Source organism: Papilio polytes, unplaced genomic scaffold, assembly GCF_000836215.1.
Source record: "Papilio polytes unplaced genomic scaffold, Ppol_1.0 DF821288.1, whole genome shotgun sequence".
In the NCBI taxonomy this organism is placed as follows: domain Eukaryota; kingdom Metazoa; phylum Arthropoda; class Insecta; order Lepidoptera; family Papilionidae; genus Papilio; species Papilio polytes.
This window is the reverse complement of record NW_013527916.1, coordinates 352,761-377,726: the sequence shown is the minus strand read 5'-3', so window position 1 is coordinate 377,726 and position 24,966 is coordinate 352,761. Positions and strand designations below refer to the sequence as shown.

At 32.8% G+C, this 24,966-nt stretch overlaps 1 protein-coding gene across 3 annotated transcripts in view; it reads left to right on the top strand.

Annotated features, from left to right (window-relative positions):
* LOC106109521 (forkhead box protein D2-like) overlaps positions 1 to 24,966 on the top strand; it is a 49,908-nt gene that overhangs the window by 12,218 nt on the left and 12,724 nt on the right. For all 3 annotated transcript variants that reach the window (XM_013291057.1, XM_013291056.1, XM_013291058.1), the window contains exons 3-5: positions 6,677 to 6,742; positions 12,055 to 12,166; positions 24,685 to 24,841. In XM_013291057.1, coding sequence (XP_013146511.1) covers positions 6,677 to 6,742; positions 12,055 to 12,166; positions 24,685 to 24,841 — 335 coding nt within the window. The remainder of the gene's footprint in view (positions 1 to 6,676; positions 6,743 to 12,054; positions 12,167 to 24,684; positions 24,842 to 24,966) is intronic.

Sequence of the window (24,966 nt, the reverse complement as noted above, 5' to 3'; positions counted from 1 at the left end):
AACTTTCCCCGCGACTACGTCTGCGTGGGATTAAAAAAAAATTGAATAGCCTATACGCTCGTCCAAACTATCCTCTAACCAAATTTCATCGACATCCGTTCAGTCGTTTAAGCTACAAACCCTAACCCTAACAAACATCCATCCATCCATCTTTCGCATTTATAATATTAGCTTGTAGTAACATAACAATAACATAAAGTTATAAACAATACAAAATGTCGTTGAAAACTGAATTCAATTTTACAATGACTTATATTTAATCGTGAAAATGTTTACGGCTCCATTTCCATTTTCGACACATTCTAAAGAAGAAGAAGCGGAATGCAATGTGGTATTGACATATTGAATTACAAATCGAAACGTTCGGTGTCGAATGTTGCATTGAATTCAATTCATCGGCCAGTAAAAACTGAATCTGCGCGCATTCTGTTTGGATAACCAACTGTAGACAGACAATCTTACAGACTAGGTGGGCATTATCTATATCTATACATATAACAAAACTTTATTTTATTATTTACATTTGTCAAATTCGCAATTGCAAATGTAAAAATTACTATTACCATACTAATAATAACTTGCTTCTTTATTGTTGGCAGCTTGTAATTTATGGTCGCTTTCCCAAATGCGGGTTTTTTCCAAATTATTTACTTCCTATGTTTAGTAGCGTAAAAATATATACCTTTTTTTTTTAATAAATATAACAACTATCTACCAATATCAGACGAAATTATAAACATTTCCATGATTTAAGAATCATAGTCATTAAGATGGAAATGTGGTTAAGTGCTGTTTTATTTATTTAAGAAATTCCTAAAATTTTTAAATTTGTTTGATCTAATCGGATAGCATGTTTTTCTTTTTCTTTTTTGTGTCAGTTTTATAAACAAACACCTAAGTTATATTTATAAAAAATAACCAGCATGTAAGCGAGTAACAATAATCTAAACTGTGTATTGTAAAGAGCGCTACGTTGAAGTATACACGCGCGGCGGAATTTAGTTTGTACGATTGTTCCTTACTGTGTTCGTGGGTGGCCGACTAGGTGTATTTTTTACTTATATAAGTACCATGTACGTCAACTCTTATTTAACTTGCCTCCAACCGAAATACGATCTTAAGGTGAAGGCTAGGAGGTTCGCTAGGGAAAGGGGTATAGGCTTATCGCGAATATTGCTAGGTCGACGAAGCTAATTCGGTCGAGTGCTCCGCACAATGGACCTATTTCACGAACCGATTGACTTTGTTGCGTATTTTATTTTTAATCGCGTTTCCTTCGAATTATTTCGATAGATATAATTTTACGTGTGATTTTCAAAGTCTTACTAACTCACGGTTTGGTTATACATGTGTATCTAATAAATTAAATATATATAAAAAGTTACAAGTTACTTATGATGACTTGGAAAACACAATTAAAATCTATTTTACTGTTGTAATGTTTAGATCTTATTTGCATGGTAATATTAATATTAGATGTTAATTTTTTTAAAACTCGACCTCAAAATTCCTTCTAAGTTTGTATATAATTTGGGTTAGTGTGCGAACTCAATGGACCAACACGTAAAAGTACTGATTTTTCTCTCTACGCTTCTCTTTAAATAGTATTTGGCCCTTTATTTTGTTTATACTTACTGCGGCCTTCGGTACTTCCGTTTGGAGCTTCACGTATTGTAGACCTTAAAACAAAAAAAAATAGTAATACTGATTGGATACAACGTTTGCTAAATGTGCGACGTAGTTTTGTACAATCGAGGAATCTGCCGGTGTTTCATCTTAAAATCTGCAGTTGCTTGATTGACACGACGAAGCAATACAGTAACAAATAGAACGAAGCTTTTAAATGAAAACGAGAGAAACGAAAGTCGGTCAGGACCAGTTTTCTTATTTATTTTCTCGTTGTTTGGTCAAATTTCTACCTAATTTTATAGTAAGAGGCTGAGTTTGCCTTGTTGCAAGAATCAAGGCATTTTTCCTGTAAGAGGAACACCGCAGATGTACGCGACTGTACGTAGTTCAAAAGAAGTACTAAGTTTGGTTAGAAAATGTTACTATTATTATGAATGCGAAAGTTTAGATGGATGGATGAATGGATGTTTGTTAGAATTTGTAGTCTAAACGGCTGGACCGATTTCGATGACTTGGTATATATGTAGAGGATAGTCTGGAAGAACACACAACTGCTTTTGTTTTTTTTTTAATTCCACGTGATCGAAGTTGCGGGCAAAAACTAGTATTAATTAATCCAAGTTCCTTGAAGTTTTAACTTATATAATGCTCAGGGGAAAAACAATCATTCAGCTAATTCTAACAGTAAAAAAATATTGTAAAGCAAAACATAATGTTCAACTCTAGCTAAACCGTTGCATTCGTAATTTTCGGTCAAGGTGAAACTTTGATTCAATTATAAGAAAAAGTATACGTGATTACTAACTAATAATGAAAATGCTGACTTTACAAAATCATCGCACATCTACCTTGATCTATTTTTCGTACTTGTATGTTTATTATGTTAAATAGTATATATAGAAATTTTCACAAACTATTTGCTATATCCGATAGATATTTTGGTTTCAGTTTAAATTGAGTGCATAATTCTAAGTATTAGTGATAACGTATTTTGATTTGTCATAATTAGTTGCTAGGAAAATGGACACGTATTGTCGGAGAGTAAGGCACATTTTGCGTCGACGCAATATGTTAGAGAGTTAGTTCATTTATTAACTTCACATATTTGGATGTAACTAATTACCGACAAACAAGTTTTTAACCACGAAAATCAATATAATATTTGCAATAAACAAACATTTAGGAACCATCGTTTTAATCAAATCGTGACGGGAAGGCATGTATATATTAAGAACTCGTAATAGGGAGACAGCAATTGAATTTATTTTAAAGTAGCTGTTCCTCGCGACTTAGTCCTCGTGTAATTTAAAAAATAATAAAAAATACATAGCCTATATTACAGATAAATTACCTTTGTAATAGTGAAATAGTTTTTGAAATCGGCCCAGTAGTTTTTACGTCAAACACATAAAAAGGCGGCCGACACTTAGTAACAAATATGTCTTACTAATATTATAAATGCGAAATAGCATAGACGTAGAAGATAGTCGGGAAGAACACATAGGCTACTTTCTTTTGTTTTTATTAATACCACGCGGACGGTGTCGCGGGCAGAAGCTAGTTTTTAACAAAGTTTAAATTCTAATTCAAGTTCAAATCTAATCGTAGATTTCGAATAAGTAATTTCGAAAAACCTGGAGAAAGCTTGCTGAAAAATCCTTGAAATCTGATTTTAGTTAGTATTTATTTTCACATAGACGCGGGTGCGGAAGAAGCAAGAGAAATGTGAAAACGGAAGCCCGCAATTTCGATTTTATGTTTATCTTTTATCTAATAGCATGTATTGTTAAATCAATGTTACTATAATGTTTTACTAAATAATCGTGGTTTGTTATAAGAATCATTACTGTTGTATCAAGGTGATATAGACTTTGTGTTTTATTATAAAAATATATATACTTAGACATATCATCATCACCAGCTCACTATATGTCCCCACCGAAGGGTTCGGAGCCTCCCCTAAGTTAGGGTGATTAGGCCATAGTCAACCACGCTGGCCTAGTGCGGGTTGGTCGACTTCACACATATCAAAAATATAATTTAATCTTAGATAACGATAGCAGAATTAGAAGTTTAACCTTTTAAACTATCGACAAAGTTATCCACGTTGTTAGGCTTACACACCTTTGGGATTTTGTATTGCGTCATCCAAAAAGAAAATGAATTAGGATCTTGTGTAGCGTGAGCGAAACAAACGCGATGAAATAGATTGCGACATGACACAGAGCGTCAGAATTAGGGTTGTAACGGAGACCATTTTAACGTAAGCGGATGCGCATGCGGCGGTGAAGGGCTTTACCTCTGCAGAAGCGGAGGTTAACGGAAGCGGAGCGGAGGTCAATTATTAGATATTAATTGAGATTTAATAAAGAAATCAATACTAAAACTACATTAATTCGAAATACATATTGGTATATAAATACTGTTTATTATGCAAATGTAATGTATAACAATTATAGTTACTTGACATATCACGCCCGCGCGGGTCGTATAAACGATACCTAATCGTCCCACTCGCGTTAAAAACTTAAATTAACCTCTGTTATAACTCCGCATTATCATTTCATGAGAAGTTCCACACTTGCGGTTGCGGAAGCGGGGTCCGTTACAACCCTAGTCAGAATATAACCGTCAGACAAGTACACATAAGCCTGGAGCACACTGAAATTCAAAAACCACACAAAGGCAGAGTTTGATCCATATTGGATTTGATTTCGAATACTGAGACTGTCTATTAAACGGTTTGTCAGGACGCAACGAATCTATACCGTTGCTTTGGTTTCAAAGCCTCGTTCACAGGATATAAACATAGTACGAGTATTTCACTTTGTTAGAGGTTTTAGTATTATAGTAGATCAAAATACATTGAAAGCTACTTCGAACTTACTTCCCGTTTTCTCTCTTACGTTTTCTCCATTAGGTAGATTGATTTTTAGTCTATGAAATGGCGTGACAATTTTCACTTCGACTTTACTTAAATTTATTTTGTATCTACTTACATCAGTCTGTACCGATCAGATTCGTTTATATTTCTTGTACTTTCTGTAAAAGTTTCAGGGATTTAAAATAAATGTGTGCGTGTAAATAAAGATATGCAAAATTTTATTCGTTGTCTTTTTGTTTTTTTTTTTTAATGTGGAAGAATTATATAAAAATTGAAAATAAATCCTTGCCAAGACTAAACATAGTAGGTTTACATACAGGGAACATAATGAAATGATTACTTCCTTTTTATTTATTTTTTTTCGTTTGCTATGATTAATGATTACAGATCGCTGTATATCATAAGCAGAGTTATTGCATTCTATGTTTTTAGAGCTTTGAGGGCCTGTTCCACTAATAGCTGCCTAGGCTTGGATAGCTTAAATGACTTCACTGTCATATATGGGAGCAACATCCGATATTTCCACATATTTTACACGTTGCATTGTTATCAGACAGTTTACAATTTGGTGAGACAGGCCCTTATACTTATGACGGATTACATTTAGACGTATTTGACGTAAATGTAACTATTGTTCGAATCGTTTTAACATAATAATATTTCAGAGAAATAGTACGAGATTTCTATACACTGAGTTAATAAAAACTTTGTAAATGTTTAGTAATAATATCGTATACTGATATTATTTAATAGTAGGTAGTGCGTGTCTCAAATATATAGGGAGTATATCTATACTCCCTACTAGTATTATAAATGTGAAAGTTTATATGGATGGATGGATGTTTGTTAGAGTTTGTAGCCTTAACGGCTGAACAGATTTCAATGAAATTTGGTATAGATGTAGTGGATAGTATGGAAGAACACATAGGCTGCTCACTTTTGTTTTTTTAAATTCCAGACGGACGAAGCTTGTTAACATTATAAAGAGGAAAATTGTATTTTTGGATTTTTGTATGTATTGAAATAACTCAAAAACTACTGGACCTGTTTCAAAGAATCTTGTATTGTAAAAAAGCTACGTTATCTTATTTTTCTCTTTGACTTATGTATTTCAACTAAACCAGTATAAAGATCAGCAATGGGATACTTTTAAGCCACTTTCATTCCAGAATTTATCATATTATCTTACTAATATTATAAATGCGAATGTTTAGATGGATGGATGGATGTTGTAGTCCTACCTGTAAAAATGATAGTTGCAAAATACCATGGATTAGCCACTATAGAACAACTATATTTCGATGGCACAAAACCGTAAAAAGTTCGCTGAGCTGACAGCCAACCTCCATTAATGGAAAGGCACTTAGAGAGGGAGACGGAACCTAAAATGTAAAGCTGATCTCGATGAAATTTGGCATATATGTACAGGAAAGTCTGAAAAAACACATAAGCTACTTACTTTCTTTTTATTCCGCGCAAACGGAGTCACAGGCGTATAAATTATATAGAATAGAGTCGTTATAATTACTTATTTTTTTCGATAATAGTTTTTATTTTTTGTGGTTATAAGTGTCAATAATTTTAGTTTAAAAGAAGTATAGCTCTGACCGAGTCACCGTTAAGGCCAACGTTACAAATTATTTTCGTCGTTCATAAATTCAACAGATTTCAACTGTCCTTAGCCGTTGAAAAATAATTTGTTTCCATGAATCACGTCGATGCCGGAAAAAGATTTTCTGTATAGTTATTAATTTGTTTTTATTTAGATCGTACAAAAATCTTCTGCATTCGAATAAATGAATTTTAAGATGGTGCATAAAGATTGGTATTCATTAAAAATATCACGCGGAGGGAAAGAGAAGTTTCTTATATAAATTATTAACAGAGATTTCTCGAATATAACTCTACAGGTGTGCAATTATTTATATAACATCGTTATAATAGCTATGGATGTTAAGGTCACCTTACTATAGTATATTTCTATACTCTTTATAGCATCACGTTTAAATCATCCAAGCATCTAGAGTCTTAACAAGAAATATTGGTAAAAATGATAATATACGAATATAATCAACAATAAGTCTAGAAAAATGTATCTCTGTAGTCCGTTAGTACCATAACCAAAACCAGTTTAAAATTTCAGTTATGTTCCAATTGTTTCAGGCCTATACTTCTGGCGTTTGGGATACAAATCACAGCAATCAAACAGACAGTTCGGAACATGGTCAGGTAAAGACAGAAAAAATACTAGGTTTAAAATAACTGTAATACTGTTTTTCATTTATGTTGGTTTAGGTCATATATGTTTTGGCTTTCAATTACAAACGATTGGCGATCACTGAGTACATCGATTGACATAAAAAATAAAATCACCACACATTTTACTTCTGCGATAAATTCACGAATAGTTAAAGCAAACATTGGCGTTTACAACCATGCCGATTGGACCTTATAATAAATAAATAAACAACGACTGGTAAAATAACGCTGTATTTGTACTGTTTCCGTACAGCAATATGAAATAAAAAATATTTAGAAGCAGTTTTTCAAAGGAAAAATAACGTCCTCGTAAATGTAATTCGGTAAAAAGTTCGAATATTGTTAAATTTTTATACGACAATAACCTAACAAAGTGCAGGGGCTAGTAAACTATAATCAACAAAAAACAATAACAGCGTTAAAAGGGACTTAAACGAGCGAAACGCTTTTTCATATTTGTCCTGAGTTCTCGGAATAGTTTCGAAATGGTGTAAATGGAAAACGGTAATCCCTCTCTTTGTATATCCCTTTGGTACCGATATGACAAAGTAATCAATATGAGTGTTATTGAATATTTTGTACTCCACGAATACTGCAAATATTACTTTGTTGACAACTGTTTTAACTTGTATATCGGCAAAATGATCCGCCGGCAATTTTAACTTTACATCTAATTATGACTGTGAATGTAACAAGATATTTTTAATCAAAAATACAAAGTGTAACCTTAAGTGAACTATAATTTTTCTTAATATTTAAAACGAGTTGAAATTCAAGAAATGCGTCCCGTTCCGAGATTGTGGGCTCGGGAACTCCCATTAATTACCACGCTATTTTCGTTTAATCCCATCCTGCGATCCACTGTCGCTTTGACACTATATTGAAGTTGGCAGATATTTTTCATACAGCCGCATTACATTTGTTTATTATTTCAACCACTACGCATATTTAAGACAATTACACATTACGATCGCGCGAACTTTGGGAGACGGGTTTGGAAAACAATGAAGTTCTCGGAATACGAATAAGCAAGTAGTGAAAAATTATATTTATTGTATATTTTTGACAACCCTATTATACATATTCTCTTTTTGATCGCTGTAACGAATCATTGACGCATTCTTTCTTTTGTCGTTTACTATATTTTAGGGCGATAACATGTTTAAAACTATGGCATGTTTCATAACAATATAAATCATCTTAGGATCGTATCGGTATTGCATTAAAATTAGACATTTTATGTAGTAACCAGTGGACTGTTTATACCGTAGCTACTTAGTCTTAGTTTAGATAGCAGTTTTTTAAGATTCCCTTAAGCCTAGTGTTTTTCTCATATTTTTTAATGATTTCGGTGTAACTACGACATCAGTGGAACCCCACAGTTACACTAACTTTTTATAAATAATGCAATTAACTATACAAAGATCACCAAAATAGGAAAAAATTCTTATTAAACTAATAACCAATTTATCTTATTAGAAATTTTATAAATCGAAATTAGTGCCTATACTCAGTTTAGTTTAAACTATCTCGAAACATATAATCCTTTCCAATAGTTAAAGTTCAATGTTATAAAACCGTAAAAATGAAAACGTTTCCAGAAAAAAAAAACATTAAAAATCAAAGTATTACTGAAAATTCTTTTCATATTACAGTTAAGATTATTGAACACAACATTAATCACATGTATAACGAAGTGCAAAAATGATTCATTTAACGTGCGTGAGATATTAACTTGAGGAAGGACATAATTCATTTATTTTATTGCTCCCGTGTTAGTAAACTAACGTAGCGTTGACAAATTTTCATGGTTAATATCCAACCAACAATATATATTCTGTAAACAGGGGCATATAATAAATGTCTCAATGATGTTTGTGTTCAACTCACAAGATGTTTATCAATTTTCTCAAAACGTAATTGTGCATTTCCTCTTAAAGTTGTTGAATATTTTTATATCCGCCTATTTAACAGCTTATGAGTCTTCCAGTAATATCGAGTTTAGAGTAAAGAGATCATTAAAAATGTAATATTGACCGATGTTTCTATTTATAGAAACAAGAGGAATGGCCTGCCAGCGAAGATGTCGCATTTATATTCCAATTCCAATTTTTCTGTACGAGAAATTTTCTCGAATGTCACGATGCAGCAAATAAATATCGGTCGTGAATCGGAGAAATGAATCGATCTCGCTCTTTTATAGATGATTCCAAAATTTTATCTCTTTCACCCTAATAGCCGGCTGACAAACATGTATCAGCGGTTAATAGGTGCGCTCTCGCAGCTGTTGCGAACAAATCAGCTCGGGTGTAGCTGACACTGTCAAAATGCTAACTCCTCGGCCCAAGACCTGAGCGGAGACTTACTATACCAAATATTACCAATTTAGTACAAAATGAAACGTCTATCATAAACCCACGTGCTGGTGGCATAGTCCTAAAAGCAAGAATACTTGAATTTTAATTAACAATATTTGAATTCAAAATGTTGGTCCAGTTTTGATACTCTTTTTTAAAGTCTACAAAACACATGAGAACTATTTCACAAAATTGTATAAAAGCGAATTTTTAAACTTTCGTTTAGCGAATTCGATAGTGAAGTTTTATGACGGTAGACAAATATACGAAAAAATAACTCTTTCATACAATAAACTCCATAGAATAAGTTACAGATGCGAACATCAAGCATGTTTCGTCACTTTACATTTAAAAAAAAAAACAAAAATTAGTCAGGTGTAAATTATTTTTCCTGGGTATAAAGACTTTCTCATATGGATAATTGTATTAAGCAAACTGTCGAATATTTATAAAAATATATTTTCATTTCTTTCATTCTCTTTGAAACAACAGGGACAGCAATATATGAACATATGCATTACTACAGTGGAATTACACTTCACAGAGTATTTTTCGGCGCTTCCCGCTTGTCTCCTATGCTCTGTGCCGTCGCTACGGACACATTACGAGGAGGGTCGCCTTGCCGTTCATTCAAGATCGGAGAAAGCGTCCTACGTATTTAAAAATAGACATTGTTGAATATTTATTGGCCATCTCTTTGAGATTCGATTTAATATTAACATTAGAAAAATATCGTACGCACGTGTTAGTTCGATGGGTGCTAATTTCTTTGAGAACGTTGTAATATCTTAGAGGCGTTTCATCTATTCGTAGGAAAATTTACGATAAATGTCTTTACGTATAACCGTTGAAGCAAACAAAATTTTTTTTTATTAATCATTGTTCGAGGATATTACAAAACAACAATATTAGTCATTACATATCACCATACAAATATGGTTTTTAGGAAACGAAAAAGGGCTTTTATGTATATTTGAAAGTAAATAACAGTTATAACGTTGGGGTGTATTTTCTCTGAGTGCTGTTTATGTAGAAGACTGACATATTTTTTTTAAATATTATAATATACATTCATAATATTCATATTTATTTAGATAAAATTGAAAATTTAACGATACACTCTAAAGAAGCAAGCCGACACGTATGCCATATCAGCATTATGTTATTGCGCACGGGTGGTATAATTAGTAGTAACTTATTTACTTAAGAATAGGTACTCAATTACACAAGCAATTGATTGAAATCGTTTTTGTGAAATACGAAACTCATAACAAGCGATTTCACAAGAATTTTAAATTGAAAGGCACGCGACAGAATTCACATAATGCTGACGTATTGGCGTAGCTCGTGCAAGGTCTTATTTGACATAAACACTTACAACTCTGCAAAATTTTAAACAAAGGGTTGCCATACACGTACAGCTTCAAGCAGTTCGAATGCTGCCGGTCGCGTTGCTCTGCCGATGCCGCCGGCAGCACCCACGCGCGAATACTTAAGTTTGGGTACAGCTGTGCTTAACAGTCGCTTGTTAAGTATGATTTCAGCACAAGGTAACGAAGACGCGACTATGTTAAATATCAGTTACATTTGTGGTAACATTTTTCAATCTTGAAGAATAGTCAACATACAAAAAAGTATTTTGTTGTGGCCGGAAAAGAAATTTGTAGCGGATCTTTTATCTGGTGAGATCTTTAACGACAAATTCGATTAAATTTAGCAAATAAAAGTTTTTATTCAATATTAAATTCTAAAATAATAAATGCCCGAATTCAATAGTCGAGTAGTTAATAAATAATTACGAATTATGTCATGAGAAAAGTATCGTTAGCACAGTTTTAATGTATTTTTGCCAATTTTTACACATTTTTCTCTATTTAGATACATATGTTATTCCAAAAAATTTAGTATTGTAATATATATCTATACTATTATAATAAGGCGTAAACACACACTTCTTTGTTGCGTAAGATATCAGCAATCACAACATATTTTTGAATAATTCCTTTTTTGATAAAAAGCCATACTCTTACGTCATGCTTTAGGCTATACATTTTCACGCCATTAAACTTAGGGGGTAAATAATTTAGATAAAAGCCCTAATGTGGGAAAGAGACGATAAATAACTGCCAACATCAAGGAAATAAGATTGCCAAGGTTTGTCATGTCATGTCAGTTTGACATTTGCTATTGATAATTTGACAAATGTAAACAATAAAATAAAATGTCATGCGGATGAAGCCGCGCAGGAACAGCTAGTCAATTATAAGTGTAGAAAGAGGACCATAGAGAGTTAATCTACCATCAAATATACCATTTGATTGATGTCTTAGCTCTGAGTGTTTCGTGTTGTTACTATTCCTATAAGTACTCGTAATGTTAATAATACTCTTTTCGTTTAATTCCATTGAAATGTGGTGGTGTTTGAAGCAACATGTTGAAATATAAGGAAAAGCCTTAACAGACACTCTTTAATAAATATGTGATCTTAGCGAAGGCGCACACCTTTGACTATACTATCGCATAACTGTAACAAAGAATCTAAACGCAACTAATCAGTTGTGTGATAGTTTAGTCGAAGGTGTGCGCGCGCTCTTGCAATACTTTCTAGTGTGATTTTATCAGTGTACACATTTTAATAATTATGTTTTTCAAATCGAAATAATTATTTAATAAAAACATATGCCATTGTAAAATAAATTACATATTTATTTTGATTCCATCAGAAAAGGGAAGGATATAGGTCTCGTAGAATGCCAGCGTATTTTCAGTACATTTGTGCGATGAATGAGGCCTAAAGCGCCTATTCCATACTTTTTACAAATCCTAGCAGTATATCAAAAATGATCACAAATCATCAGCTATCCGCTTATCTTTAATATAGAATAGTTGTAACTAAGCGTATAATTGACTTTATTTTTTGTCTAGGAGCTGTCAATCCATGCAGTGTCAACACACGAACTGTTAAAGCCAAAAGATGAACCATCGTATTCACTGGCACCGTCTGCAAGTCTGTGCACAGGAGGCCTGCAACTGACAGGTTAGTTAAATCTAAAACATTTCCAAGGTCTTGGAGATCAGCAGTTGATGTTCGCCATACACGGATCATAGGTAGCAGACGTCGCTAAAGTGCAGTGGGTTGTTCGCTGGCTGTTTCAAGCAGTGCGTGTATGACGGCTCTAAGTATAGTGACTGCAATTCTTTTCTCTCTCTTAAAACTTATTAAAAGATTAGTATGATCTATAGGGCAACACGAGCGACGCGTGCAAATAAAAAAAAATATATTAATCAAATCAAATGAATCCATACGATACATTTGATTTGATCCATCGTATGGATGTAATGGATTAAATTTTTGTCTGTTTTCAATAATTCACATAAAATTATGTAAAAATTGCATTCGCCATAATAATTAAACGTTACTTTAGGATCCAATTTCATCATCACGCATCAAACCATAATAACATCTTGAAATAATTGACTATTTATAAATTAAGACTCCGTTGAAATTCAATACAGGGTGTTGGTAGGAAGAAACGTGCCGTATTAAGTCGGGTGTTAGTAACCAATTATGCCTTGAGCCATAACAGTAAATACCGCGGTATATATCAAAGTCTTCCTTGCGATACCAACTTTAACACTATGTTAGAGCTAAATCTTGACTTATGTCGGTTAATTATACGACGTTATTATTTGATAATATTAGTACCTATATATATACAAAAAGCTTTTTGTTTGTCTCCTAGACCTTACTAAATTGAATGTTGTTAAGTATTAAATTTTAGTTGTAGCTTTTTATTGCTTTACCTTAAGTTGCATTATGCTCGCGGGCAGTGTCATCATCATCATCTCCCCTGCCTTATCCTACTCCCGTAGGGTCGGCGCACCGGGTTTTCGTCCTCCAAAGCACTCTATCACCCGTCATCTCAGTCATCACTCCCTTCTTGATCATGTCACCTTTCACGCAATGCATCCATCTCTTTCTAGGTCCACCTCTACCGGTGTACCCCTCTAATAACGCCCGTATTGTTACTTTTAGTGTACTATAATATATGTTGGTACCTACCTCTAAATATCCTATTTCAATAATTAAGTGTTAAAGATGCACAAATTCTCTGTACAATTTTGGTCGATCAGTTAAGTCAGCATTAAAACTAATGACTTGTTTTGTCTAGCAATCATGCTCCAAAAGTAATAGAGCCTATTTTATTCTTTGTGATAAGATCGCACAAATACAAACGTCTATTGCGGAGATTAATATACAAAGTATGTTATCGCTAGTGTTTTGTTATGGTAGGTATGGTGATTGCGGATGTTTAATTATTTTCAAGTTCGTGGTAATGCAGCTCTGCTTTGATCTTGAATATGCCTAACGAAAACTCTGATAATATATCTAAACTATTTGTCGGAGTATTTCTCTGACAGTGAATGTTTTGTATACAAAGTTGAACTTTAACGAATTTGCTGGTGATGCGATAGCGTCTTACTAGGTTTTGGCGACGTTCCTGTTTAATCAAATAGAATTAACGCCATATTGTGATACACTTTTTAAGAGAAAAGACATAGAGCTACAAATATATGTACAAGGACTCCTTGAATTTTTCGCATTGCATCGTAGCGTCAACGCGTCTTTGGTACACCTACAGCAACGAGTCGTATTTAAAACGGGCCACTGTTAGCACGAAGTTAGATTTATTTACGACCACACCAGCATTGTTCATTGAGAACGCGGCGGGTTGATTGTCGATATTAAAAGTGTCAGGCTTTGGCTGCCGGAAATTCATTGATAGATTTAATCGCCCGCACTGAAATAACGTATAGCGGGGTTCGATTCGGCGAGTAAATTGCCAAGTCATTAATGCCGTCCGGTTGCACGGTGCTGTTCTTAAAACCGCTGCTATTTCAGATTACGTATAGGAATCCTTGAAGTTGGAAATAGGATCTGATTTACATCATAGATACACTTTTATAACCATTTTTGGTTAATGAATGACGTCATTTATTCGGCTTATGAAGTAAAATACACGTTAGAGAGACCAAGACACTGACAACTACCAGATACTTTAGTTAGAAACAGAAATAACTGAAATACATTTTTTCCGCAAGCCAAAGTTTATATGGCAAAACACAATATCTAAAAATCTTTAAATAATGGTGCATTACAATCAAGTTTTATTAAAACATTTTTTAATTTTAGTTTGAAATAATGAAAAAAATAGAATTAACACACAAACCTGGTCCACAGAACGTCTTACTAATGTTTCTTCTAAACAAACTTTGATTTTCATTAACACAAGACGTATAGCAGATTAATTAACTATCTTTTGTTTTTTCTTTTTTGGTTATAAATCCAATACGGGATAGGTGTAACTGCTAATAAGAATCCTACATGCTTTGATTAAATCCTTTCATCTATTAGAGGAATGTTGAATAAAACGGCAAGTGTAAGGTTCAATTGACCCTTATGGTACAATTGTGATCGTAAAGCTGGCCGTGTCGAATCCAGTACAAATAGGAGCGAACACTACTCGCTTATAATGTGATAGTGCTACGCCGAGGCTTTTACTGCAGTTTACACCTAAATCGATTGGACATCGAATGAAATTGATTCGATCTGTGAACGGTGATAATTTATTTATGATCCGCCTTATCATTACATATTACATGTCCGACTTGTGTTTCAGCACATGAAAAAATATCGCTTCTAATTTTTCGCATTTAGTACTAACAAAGTTATTTTTTTTCTATTTCAAAATATAAAAAATCAACTAAAATACAATCATACTAATATTATAAATGCGAAAGTTCAGATGGATGGATGTATGTTCGTTAGCGTTTTTAGCCTAAACGACTGAACGGATTTCGATGAAATTTGGTATGGATGTAGGGGACAGTCTGGAAGAACACATAGGCTACTCACTTTTGTTTTTTTTTTAATTCCACGGTGAAGGAATCGCGGGCGAAAGCTAGTATTATCATAAAATGTATCAAAAACCACTGCTCATGACATCAGGTGAAAATGATAGTCGTTAGTTGCTAAACACTATTTAAGTGACTTGCTAAGTATTGCCGATTTTGTCGTTACAAGTGCCTTTACAGCAATACAAACTAATACGAAAAAACGGATAACAGGGCGCCAGCTCTGTCCGGCACCCCACCGGGCTCTGGCCCCACATTACCTTACCCACGCCGGTGCTGACGCTAAGCTAGATATGTATAAGCTGTACATTTCTAAGTAAACTTAGACCTGCTTCTAGTTGACAGATTTTTCTAAAACTTCATACATACGTTTATGCCTGGTGACAACACAATTTTTTATATTCATTGTTTGTTAATTTATCAATAATATTAAATTATTGTGAGTGTAATATTGCCTAATGCACCCTATGCTTTATTACATTAGTATTTTTTATGAAAAGTGTTTATGTCGATTTTAAATAATTGTGTTAAAGAATAACGTTCCTCCACAGAAAAATTCACCTTCCTCATCTGTAGACCTTTAAAGGAGGGATTTCGTAAAACCTTTTCTTAGTGCTAGTGTTTGTTTTCTCCTAAATGTACCTAAACCGATGGTTTGACTTTGTAACATTTTTAAGAACATAGCTAGATAGCCTAATGATGCATAGCAAATTATGACTTTCAATTGGTCCCGGTTGGGTGGAAACTGGTAGTATTTTGACGTGTCATTCTTTAAGTGACGGTCTCGGAGTTACGGTTCTTATCATATTTGAAGAAGAAAATATTATTTAATCAAACGTATTTTTTTTTCTCTTTATATTATTAGTATAGATTACATTCTAGGCTTGCTGACAAAAACAGTGTAATGCAGTGATTTAATATATCGGCCCTGTATCGATTTGTAAATGAGTATAAATGGACTGTTTCCTTCAGTTTTGCACCACTTAATTATAATTTTTCTGAAGATAATAAAAATAATATGTGAGCTGAGATTTACTGTTATCTAACACAACGACATCGGCGCTATCTAGCGGGCGAAGTAATCGGTCTCGAACCCCTGACGTCAGTTAGCGGTCACGTCCCCTTAACCTCTGTGCTCTTGTTGCAAACCGTTTATAACTCGATACGATTACAATAAAAAAGTACGCGTAAATACTTGTACGTGCGAGGGAAAGAATACTGCCGCATTTAGAATTGTTAACTGATCACGTAAACAATGCCTTAATGTAGATTTCATATGCTAAACTATCAGTGAGTGCGAGAGTTAATTTATGTGTGTACACAGATCTAGTGTTTTTTCTATTTATTTATCCTTATATCGTCAATTTGTTGCCTTTGAGTTGTACAATATGCATCACCTGTGTTACGACAGTCGTAACCCAATGTTGTACACTTAAGTAGCAATGTATCGAATATCGTTAATATCCTGTACATTAGCAACCAATTGGTTACCATATCTGAGGACTGACTTGACCTTCTTCGTGCGACCTACATAACGGCAATCGTTAAATCATTAAAACAGATCAGAATTGTCATTGTTTTTATCAACAAAGGGTTGGAAATTGTAAACAAGAACATATTTTCAACCAAGTACATGCTATTTAGAGGCATTTTCCAATCTTAACAGATATTTACAATTTACTAGCTTACGCTCCGGCCTCCGTCTGCCTGGAATTAAAAAAAAAAAACAAAGTAAATAGCCTATGTGTTCTTACAGATTATCTTTACATCTATGCCAAATTTCATCGAAATCCGTTCAGGTGTTTAGGCTACAAACTCTAACAAACATCCGTCCATCTAAACTTTCGCATTTATAATATTAGAATCATGAAGACGTGATACGTAAAAAGGTACATAAGAGGGATAAGGTCTTTGTGATAATGATTACGTGCGTGTTAATAAGTATGACGCAACTTGAGTAAACAATATTACATGCAACCTCTATTAATAATTTTAACTGGTAGATACTTGTCAAGTTATTAATATACTTATTACGAAGTTTATCGTTTATGTTTATATTTTTTGGAATATCTGACTAATATTATAAATGCGAAGGTTTAAATGAGTATTTGATAGAAGGTATCTTCAGAACGGCGCAACGGATCGCAATAAAATTTTGTATAGCAGTAGAGCTATACTATGTATATAGTCTGAAATAACTATTTTTTTTAATCCAACGCAGACAAAGTCACAAATAACAGCTAGCTTGTAAAAAAACTAATTATTTGAAATTGTAAATCGAAAGCGGTTGACTCTAATTATAAAATACGAACTTACTTGAAATTAAAACTTATTTGTTCGTAACTAAGAAAAATAATCAAAAGTTGAGCTGAGTACAGAACGCGGAAAGGCGTAACTTCAACTTATATAACGTCGAACGGTCCTAAACAATTATGAAGTAATGAATCAGTATAAAATTGCGGAAGTTGCTAATGTTATCTAAGAAAAAAAAACAGCCGTATACGTTATCTAACCAAAGCCTATCGGCGTCAGCGGACCAATCTTACAATACCTTACTTAGAACCTTACGTTACTAAACTTTATTGTTTGAGAGAACAATTACCTTTTGTACAAGGTATCGACATTATCAGTGGCCGCGTTAAATAACGCCGAAGGCTCAGGTTCGTCTATTTGGCGTAACATACAAGAATCGTTAGGTCGTTAACACTTTTTATTAATGCTTTGTTCTTCTGGTCCTTTAAAAATATTCAACCATGAAGCATATTCCAGTTTGTAATACTATCTATGTTAAGTTAATTGATAACACTGTTAGTATTACTCGAATTATGTGGGTGTTAGATGTATTGTAACTGTATACATTGCTAATTTGAGATGTGTATTTACCTAGCAATATGTGTTTGAAAATATTACATTTCCAGCGATTATTGCTGAGAAATATATGCTGATCTATAGATTTATATCCACTTGCATCATTAGCCGATCGTCGAGGTGGAAGCAAGGATCTAGGCGAGGGGTGGCTGGAGATCTAGGAGGGAGACTAATATCAATTGAATTCCAAATACATTGTGAAATAGATATCTAGTTAAACTATTTTTTCTTTTGTTATTACAAACAGACACTCCAATTTATACTAATATAATATATCGTAAACAATACACTAGTTTGTGGCGTAGGATGTCAGCAATCACAGCATATTTTTGAGTAATTCTTTCTTTAATGAAACTTCACGCTATTAACGGGACGCACGGGAACAGCTAGTACAAACTTATTTTTTCAAAGTTACCCTTTACCTTACCCTCTCGCAACTGCTTCCCCCTGACCCAAAGGACGCCCACGCGTTTTATATCCCTCCGACGATATCTACAGACCTACTTAAGAAAATTGTATCAAGTTTATTGGAATTTAATTCCGTTCTTTTATTCTTTTTTAAACTGTAAATTGCCACTATTTCATGACATTTGCCATGTTACACATTGCTATACGATATTTAAGAAAATATTCCCGCATTTATGCAGTACTAGCTTTCGCCCACGACTCCGTCCGCGTGGAATTAGAAATAACAAAAGTGATTAGCCTATGTGTTCTTCCAGACTACTTTCTACATCTGTACCAAATTTCACCGAAATCCGTTCAGCCGCTTAGGCTACAAACTCTAACAAACATCCATCCATCCATCCATCTATCCACCTAAACTTTCGCATTTATAATATTAGTTAGATTATCCTTTGAGTATATTTAATGTGAATTCCCGGATTTGCTTTCATTACCTACAATTAATGTACACAAATAAATATAAACCTTTGTTATTTTACTGTAGAAATGATATTTCAATTTTTGTTTACGTAAATTATCGCTAGCAATGTGATAAAAGTTGAGGTTAAAATCGTATCAGTAATTATTAAATTCGGTATTTTCGGTCACGATAAAAATGACTTACGAGACATTTATACTAAATTTATATATCAAATAAGTTACATTTTAATAGTATTCGAATGTATAAAAACTGGAACTTGAATAAAGTGGTTCCATTCTTTATCTAAAACTAAATATATTTAACATATCGATACCTACAGTTTCGGTTGTCAAAGTGCTCGTAACGTCCGCTCTATAGCTAGTGTTATTCGAATCTCTGCGTAGGACAAATGAATCAACTAACGACTCAGCTTTCATGGAACTTGCGCCCGTAGTGTCATAATACTCTGGACTCCAGTCAATGAAAAATTATGACTCAATTATTTATAAAGCGGCATTGTCCACCTATTTGTAGTAAGAAGAAAATAAAATGCATATAGTCTGTTTCAAATAAACATTAGATAGATGTTAGATTGGATTAATCAATGAATGAGTTATGATAGTATATCTCCATGGGTTGTTATTCAAAACATTATAAATAACACCATGTTTTAAAATATATCTTAAGAACAAATATAACAAAATACCTATGAAATGAGGTCATCAAGATAAATGTTAAAGTAGGAAAAAATAGTAAAGCAAGTAAAATATTTGCTCCTCAATGTTATGGAAAGAAAAAAGGTTAAAACTCCACAAGACAAGTATCTATATACGAGTATATCAAGTCTCATTGTAAGCGACTAATATATTAACAGTAGATTTCCACTGCCTATTCCTAAAATAATCTATACTAATACTATGAAGATTAAAAGTTTGAATTTTTGTATATATTTAAATAACACAAAAACTGGGCCGATTTCAAAAACTCTTTTAACATTAAAATGCTACGTAATCGCTGAGTAACGTAGGCAATCTTTTAATATTATTTAATTTCACTCAGACGAAATCGCGGGCAACAGCTAGTATAGAATGTAGAAAGTACAAAGGTACTCGTAAAAAGGGCAACTTTTAAAATTAGAGGTTGAAAAAATTTAAAAAGAATGATTATTGTTACACGTTCACTCTGTATATATTAAACGCGTGGCTTCAGATATATTTATTAAGTGCGTGCAATGTGACGTTGTATTTAAAAAAAAATATGAATATGTATTAAAAAATATGCACAGGAAATTTTACTGTACCGCTGAGAGATTTTTTTTAAGAAAGACAAACGTAATTACCATCAAAACTTCCAAAGTAAAATTAACATCTTACGTTAACTGTTTATAGGTTGCCATATTGAAGACGTAAGACATATAACAAACATTTCCAGTAAAGAATATTTAATGATTTAAATATCAATAATATTGGAGTCTGTAAAAATATTGTTAACCTGAGTTTTATTACTAAAATATTCACTAAACAATAGGTACGTGTTTATATAATGTAAATCTATTAGCTATTAGCTCCTCGTTGTTTAGTTTTTAAAGCTTATGTAAATAAAGTGGATAGACGAGTAATGAGATGACCTGTGTTTAAACACATCGTTAGAAATTAACTCTTGTCGGCGAACTAGCTAACTTACTAAACTAGCGCGTACCATCCTTCGACCACATCTTCACGTTGGTCTAGGGATAGTGGTCAAGCGCTGGTTTTTGCAATTTTAAAAAAAAACAAGATTTTTTTTGAACATTCGACATGAAAAAAAAAAACAGTAAAAAAAGTTTCTCTTTTAATCGGAAAAGCTGACAATACCTTTGACAAGCTCTTTCGTTTTATGATTATTGTTTTATACAGATTTTAAACATTTGAAAAATAAAAATTCGTACTTCAGCCTTTGTCTATAAAATGGGTACACGTCCGAATCGAAATGAAAAGCAGAATTTAAAGTGTAAATGTTTGAATTCTGTTGATCCCAGTAAAGCTGAAAGCACAAGTAAAAATTTCACGAGAATCAAAGATTATGTTGAAATCATAAAAAGTGTAAATATTTATTGAACACTAGCTTTCGCCCGTGACCCCGTCTGCGTGGAATTGAAAAAAACAAAAGTGGGTAGCCTATGTGTTCTTTCAGACTATCGTCTAAATCTATGTCAAAATTTATCGAAATTCGTTCAGATATTTAAGCTACAAACTCTAACAAACATTCATCTATCCATCCATCTAAACTTTCGCATTTATAATATTTGTAAAATAAGATTAGTAAGGTTATTAAAATTATCTTGAATTAATGTTATCGTAGTAAAATAGTGCATTATTTAGCTAAATACAAGAGAAAAATTCAAAACTCAAAAAATCTATAAATAACGTTTTTATACATAAATCTTTTAAAACTAAAAACACGATGGGTTAAAAACTATACACATTCGACGGTTTTACATAAATTTAGTTATTATTTAACAGTAATGATCTCTCAGTATCCAAAATATTATATTGACTCCATTTAAAAATAAAAATCTAAAAATCAAAATTGTAAAGTAGAGATCAATAAAATGCAACTTTGTTTTGAAAAGAAATGTACCAAAAAATAACAATTCACTCCGTAAAGGAAAGTTTTAACATTTCTAACAATTTCCTGTCGTTCCTTTTTGTAAATACTAAAAACAAATGTAGGGAAACCAGGAAGCAAAACAAAAAAAAAATATTAAAAAAACAAAAACACAATTCCAATTATAATTAATGAATCTAAAAATGGAGGATTTTCTCCGAATTTGTCTCGTGGTGTTCTAAAATACAAACTTAAAATGTAAAGGCAAATAAATAAAATCACTCTTTGTTTCGTAATTAATGATTTCCGAAAATAGACGATTTAATTTACTTCGAAATTTTCGAAGTACTTTGCAGAGCTCTGACCAGGTGTTTGATAATAATGCCTCCAGGTGTTTAACCTCTGTTAAAGTCGGATTCACTAATTGAAGCAAAAGATCATATTACCAGCTTCAGGCGGCGAGGGAAGAGTTCCCTACTCATAAATTGGTTGTTATCAATTATATTCGTATTTCACAACAAGAAATGTAACTATCTTTATTATTATGTTTTTCCGAGTATAATTCTTCACCAGATTTCCATTTTTTGTATCAGCATTATTCACGATTTTTTATTTTATTTTAATACCCGATGTCATTATGGTTCTTAAGGAAAATGTCTACTTCATTTGCGTTATGTTCAAAAATATTATAATTTTCTTTTTTTAGAGACTCGGGATTATAGTTTTGCCGCTTCATGTATTTTTAATACCATATTTAGTTAATTACTAGCTTGCGCCTGGCGACTCCGTCCGCGTGAAATTAAAAAAAAAACTTTGATTTTTTTTGCCAGGCCAGCCTATGTGTTCTTCCAGACTATCCTCTACATCTATACCAAATTTCATCGAAATCCGTTTGGCAATTTAGGCTACAAACTCTAGCAAACATCCATCTAAATTTTCGGATTTATAATATTAAATATGATAATAATCAAGTGTTAGAAAGTTTAAAAATGCATCAGTTATGCTTTGATTTCATAATCACATAGTAACAATGTTCAAACAGTTGTTACAAAATGTTCGATTAACGAACGTAATCAAAAATAAGAAAAAAATAACAGAATCCAGCGTGAAAATCTCAACGTTGAGTAGTAAGTTATTCAACGGCATAGGTAATTCACACTGGTCCCGAACTAACGTTTCACAATTGTTATTTGTTATTAATTTCACGAACGATACGCCGGCTTTTAATGTTTTATAAATACGACGCATTGTTCTATAAGCGACACAATACCGTGCCGTGTTCGCGGCCTGCTCGAATCCGATATGCAACTACCTCGGCGCGCGGCCACTGTCTGACGCATTCTTCGATGCAAGTAAATTGTCAGGATATTTGTTGGCAATTGTAGAATCTTTCATTATTCTGCCACATGATCCTTTATTAGACAAAGTGTTACTTAACATATTTTGAGTTATACAACATTTTTATTAAATGGTCTCTTCTGTTCGTATTCCACTCCGTGAGAGTTCACCACATCAAGTTTTGTTCATCCAGATGTATTCGTTATTTCAGTCCATGCATTTAAACATATTAATCATACTATACTAATATTATAATATGCGAAAGTGAACATGGATGGATGTTTGTTAGAGTTTGTAGCCTAAACGGCTGAAGGGATTTCAATTAAATTTGGTATACGAGTAGATGTAGAGGATAGTCTGGAAGAACACATAGGCCATTCACTTTTGTTTTTTTTTTAATTCCAAGCGGACGGAGTCGCGGGCGACAGCTAGCATTCTTTATAAATAAAATATAATACATAATTCACGAATATAGTCCTACTACTTTTCCTGCAATAAATGTCAAGATTGGATGCAAAAATAAGCTTGTGTAATAATGGGGCTTTGAAACCAAATACGTCTATGTCAAGTTGTAACGATCAGTGAAAATCGATCCGGGGATACATAAAGTTGACCCTAGCATTGTAAGGGGAGGTAGAGACTGAGTAAGAGAAATATCATGTTTTTATTTATAAATTATGGTCATAACATACAAACAATAATATACAAACGAAATGACAAACTTGTTAATTGTGGGCTTTTTACCATTTTTTACCGATTTCTTAAAAGAAAGTTAATATCGGTAAAATGAAAACATGGATTGAAATTTACGGGTCAATTTAGTTGTCGCTGATTCGTTTAATTAAAACATTCGAAAAGTAATAAATTATCACTTAGGCAATCCTTATTCGATTATAGTGTAGATGCAATATGACTTGTGACCATAAAATTACAGTGCAAAGAACATATGTCATGTTTATATGATGTCATTTTTCTCTACCGCACTTGTAACTGAACGAACACGGACATTGTTTATTATAATAAAAATAAAACTGCTTTTGCAACACGAACAGTATCAGTTGATATTAAATAACAATGCCAATTTTTCTCAGAAAAGTAAAAAATAATGTTTTTAATTTAAAAATGGAACAATATTTTAAAATTTCACAAATTAAAAACATATCAATTACAACAAATACTTGCTCTTTTAGTATCCTGAAAAAATATTTTTATAATTATTTCTCGGTATATTATGAATTTGTTTCAATTTTAATATTTATTGTCATCTATCAATTAACATTTTTACTGCCAAAATACATGCACCAAATATGTTTATAAGAAAAAAAAAACAGAATAAAAAACCTTTAGCTACTGCCGTAATACCCTTAACCAATTTTTACAATATCACCATTGGCAGCAAAAAGCAGAAAAAACCATTATTTATTTACACAAGTGTAATTTGTGTCTGTTAATAGTGTTTTTGTTGATTGATTCATAATAATTCGTATATTTTTGATATGTTAACGTCATTGTTAACCGCTTCAAGTAGGTTACGATCTGGTGTGTGCTTGTTTAGTTACCTACAAAGCTAAGCGAAGAATTCCACGAAATCCATGTCGGGAGTCACGTACGTGTAAGATTGGCTAAATCTCAACAGTTAAATACAATAACACAATAACATGTAATACAGATTTACAATACACTTTCATACATATACATAAAAATAGTTACATCTTCCTTCATTCGAAGAAGGTACGGAACGATAATAAGAAAAAAAAGGAAGTGCCAAATTCTTAATTGCCAAATTTAAAACGATTGTAACGATCTAACTGAAAACTGCATAGGATATCGTATAGGCTAATCGTATTAACTGTTCGTCCTAGGAAAATCTAAAACACTCATGGAATAGATAGCAAAATACTCAGTTTTTTTCTTTTTGAAGTCACGAGCAAGAGTTAGTATTATAAATGGAAAGGTTTTCAATATGTTACAATATTTACCAGGTTCGTCGCCATACGACAACCGGACCTGTATCCAAGAAAACAATGGCGTTAATGCGAGCAGCTCCCAGAGTGTGAAATCGGACGAGGATTTGTCACGGGTGTATCAAACACTCACAATGCCAGGACTTTCCCGAGATGATACCACAAATTCTAACAGGTAAGCAGTGCAGTCATATCACGTATTACACAGTTGTTATTAATATCTGACAATTATTTCATAAACATTGAGTACAATTTACTATACTAACAAATTAGGCTGTTTAAGTTAATAGTTGTTAACAC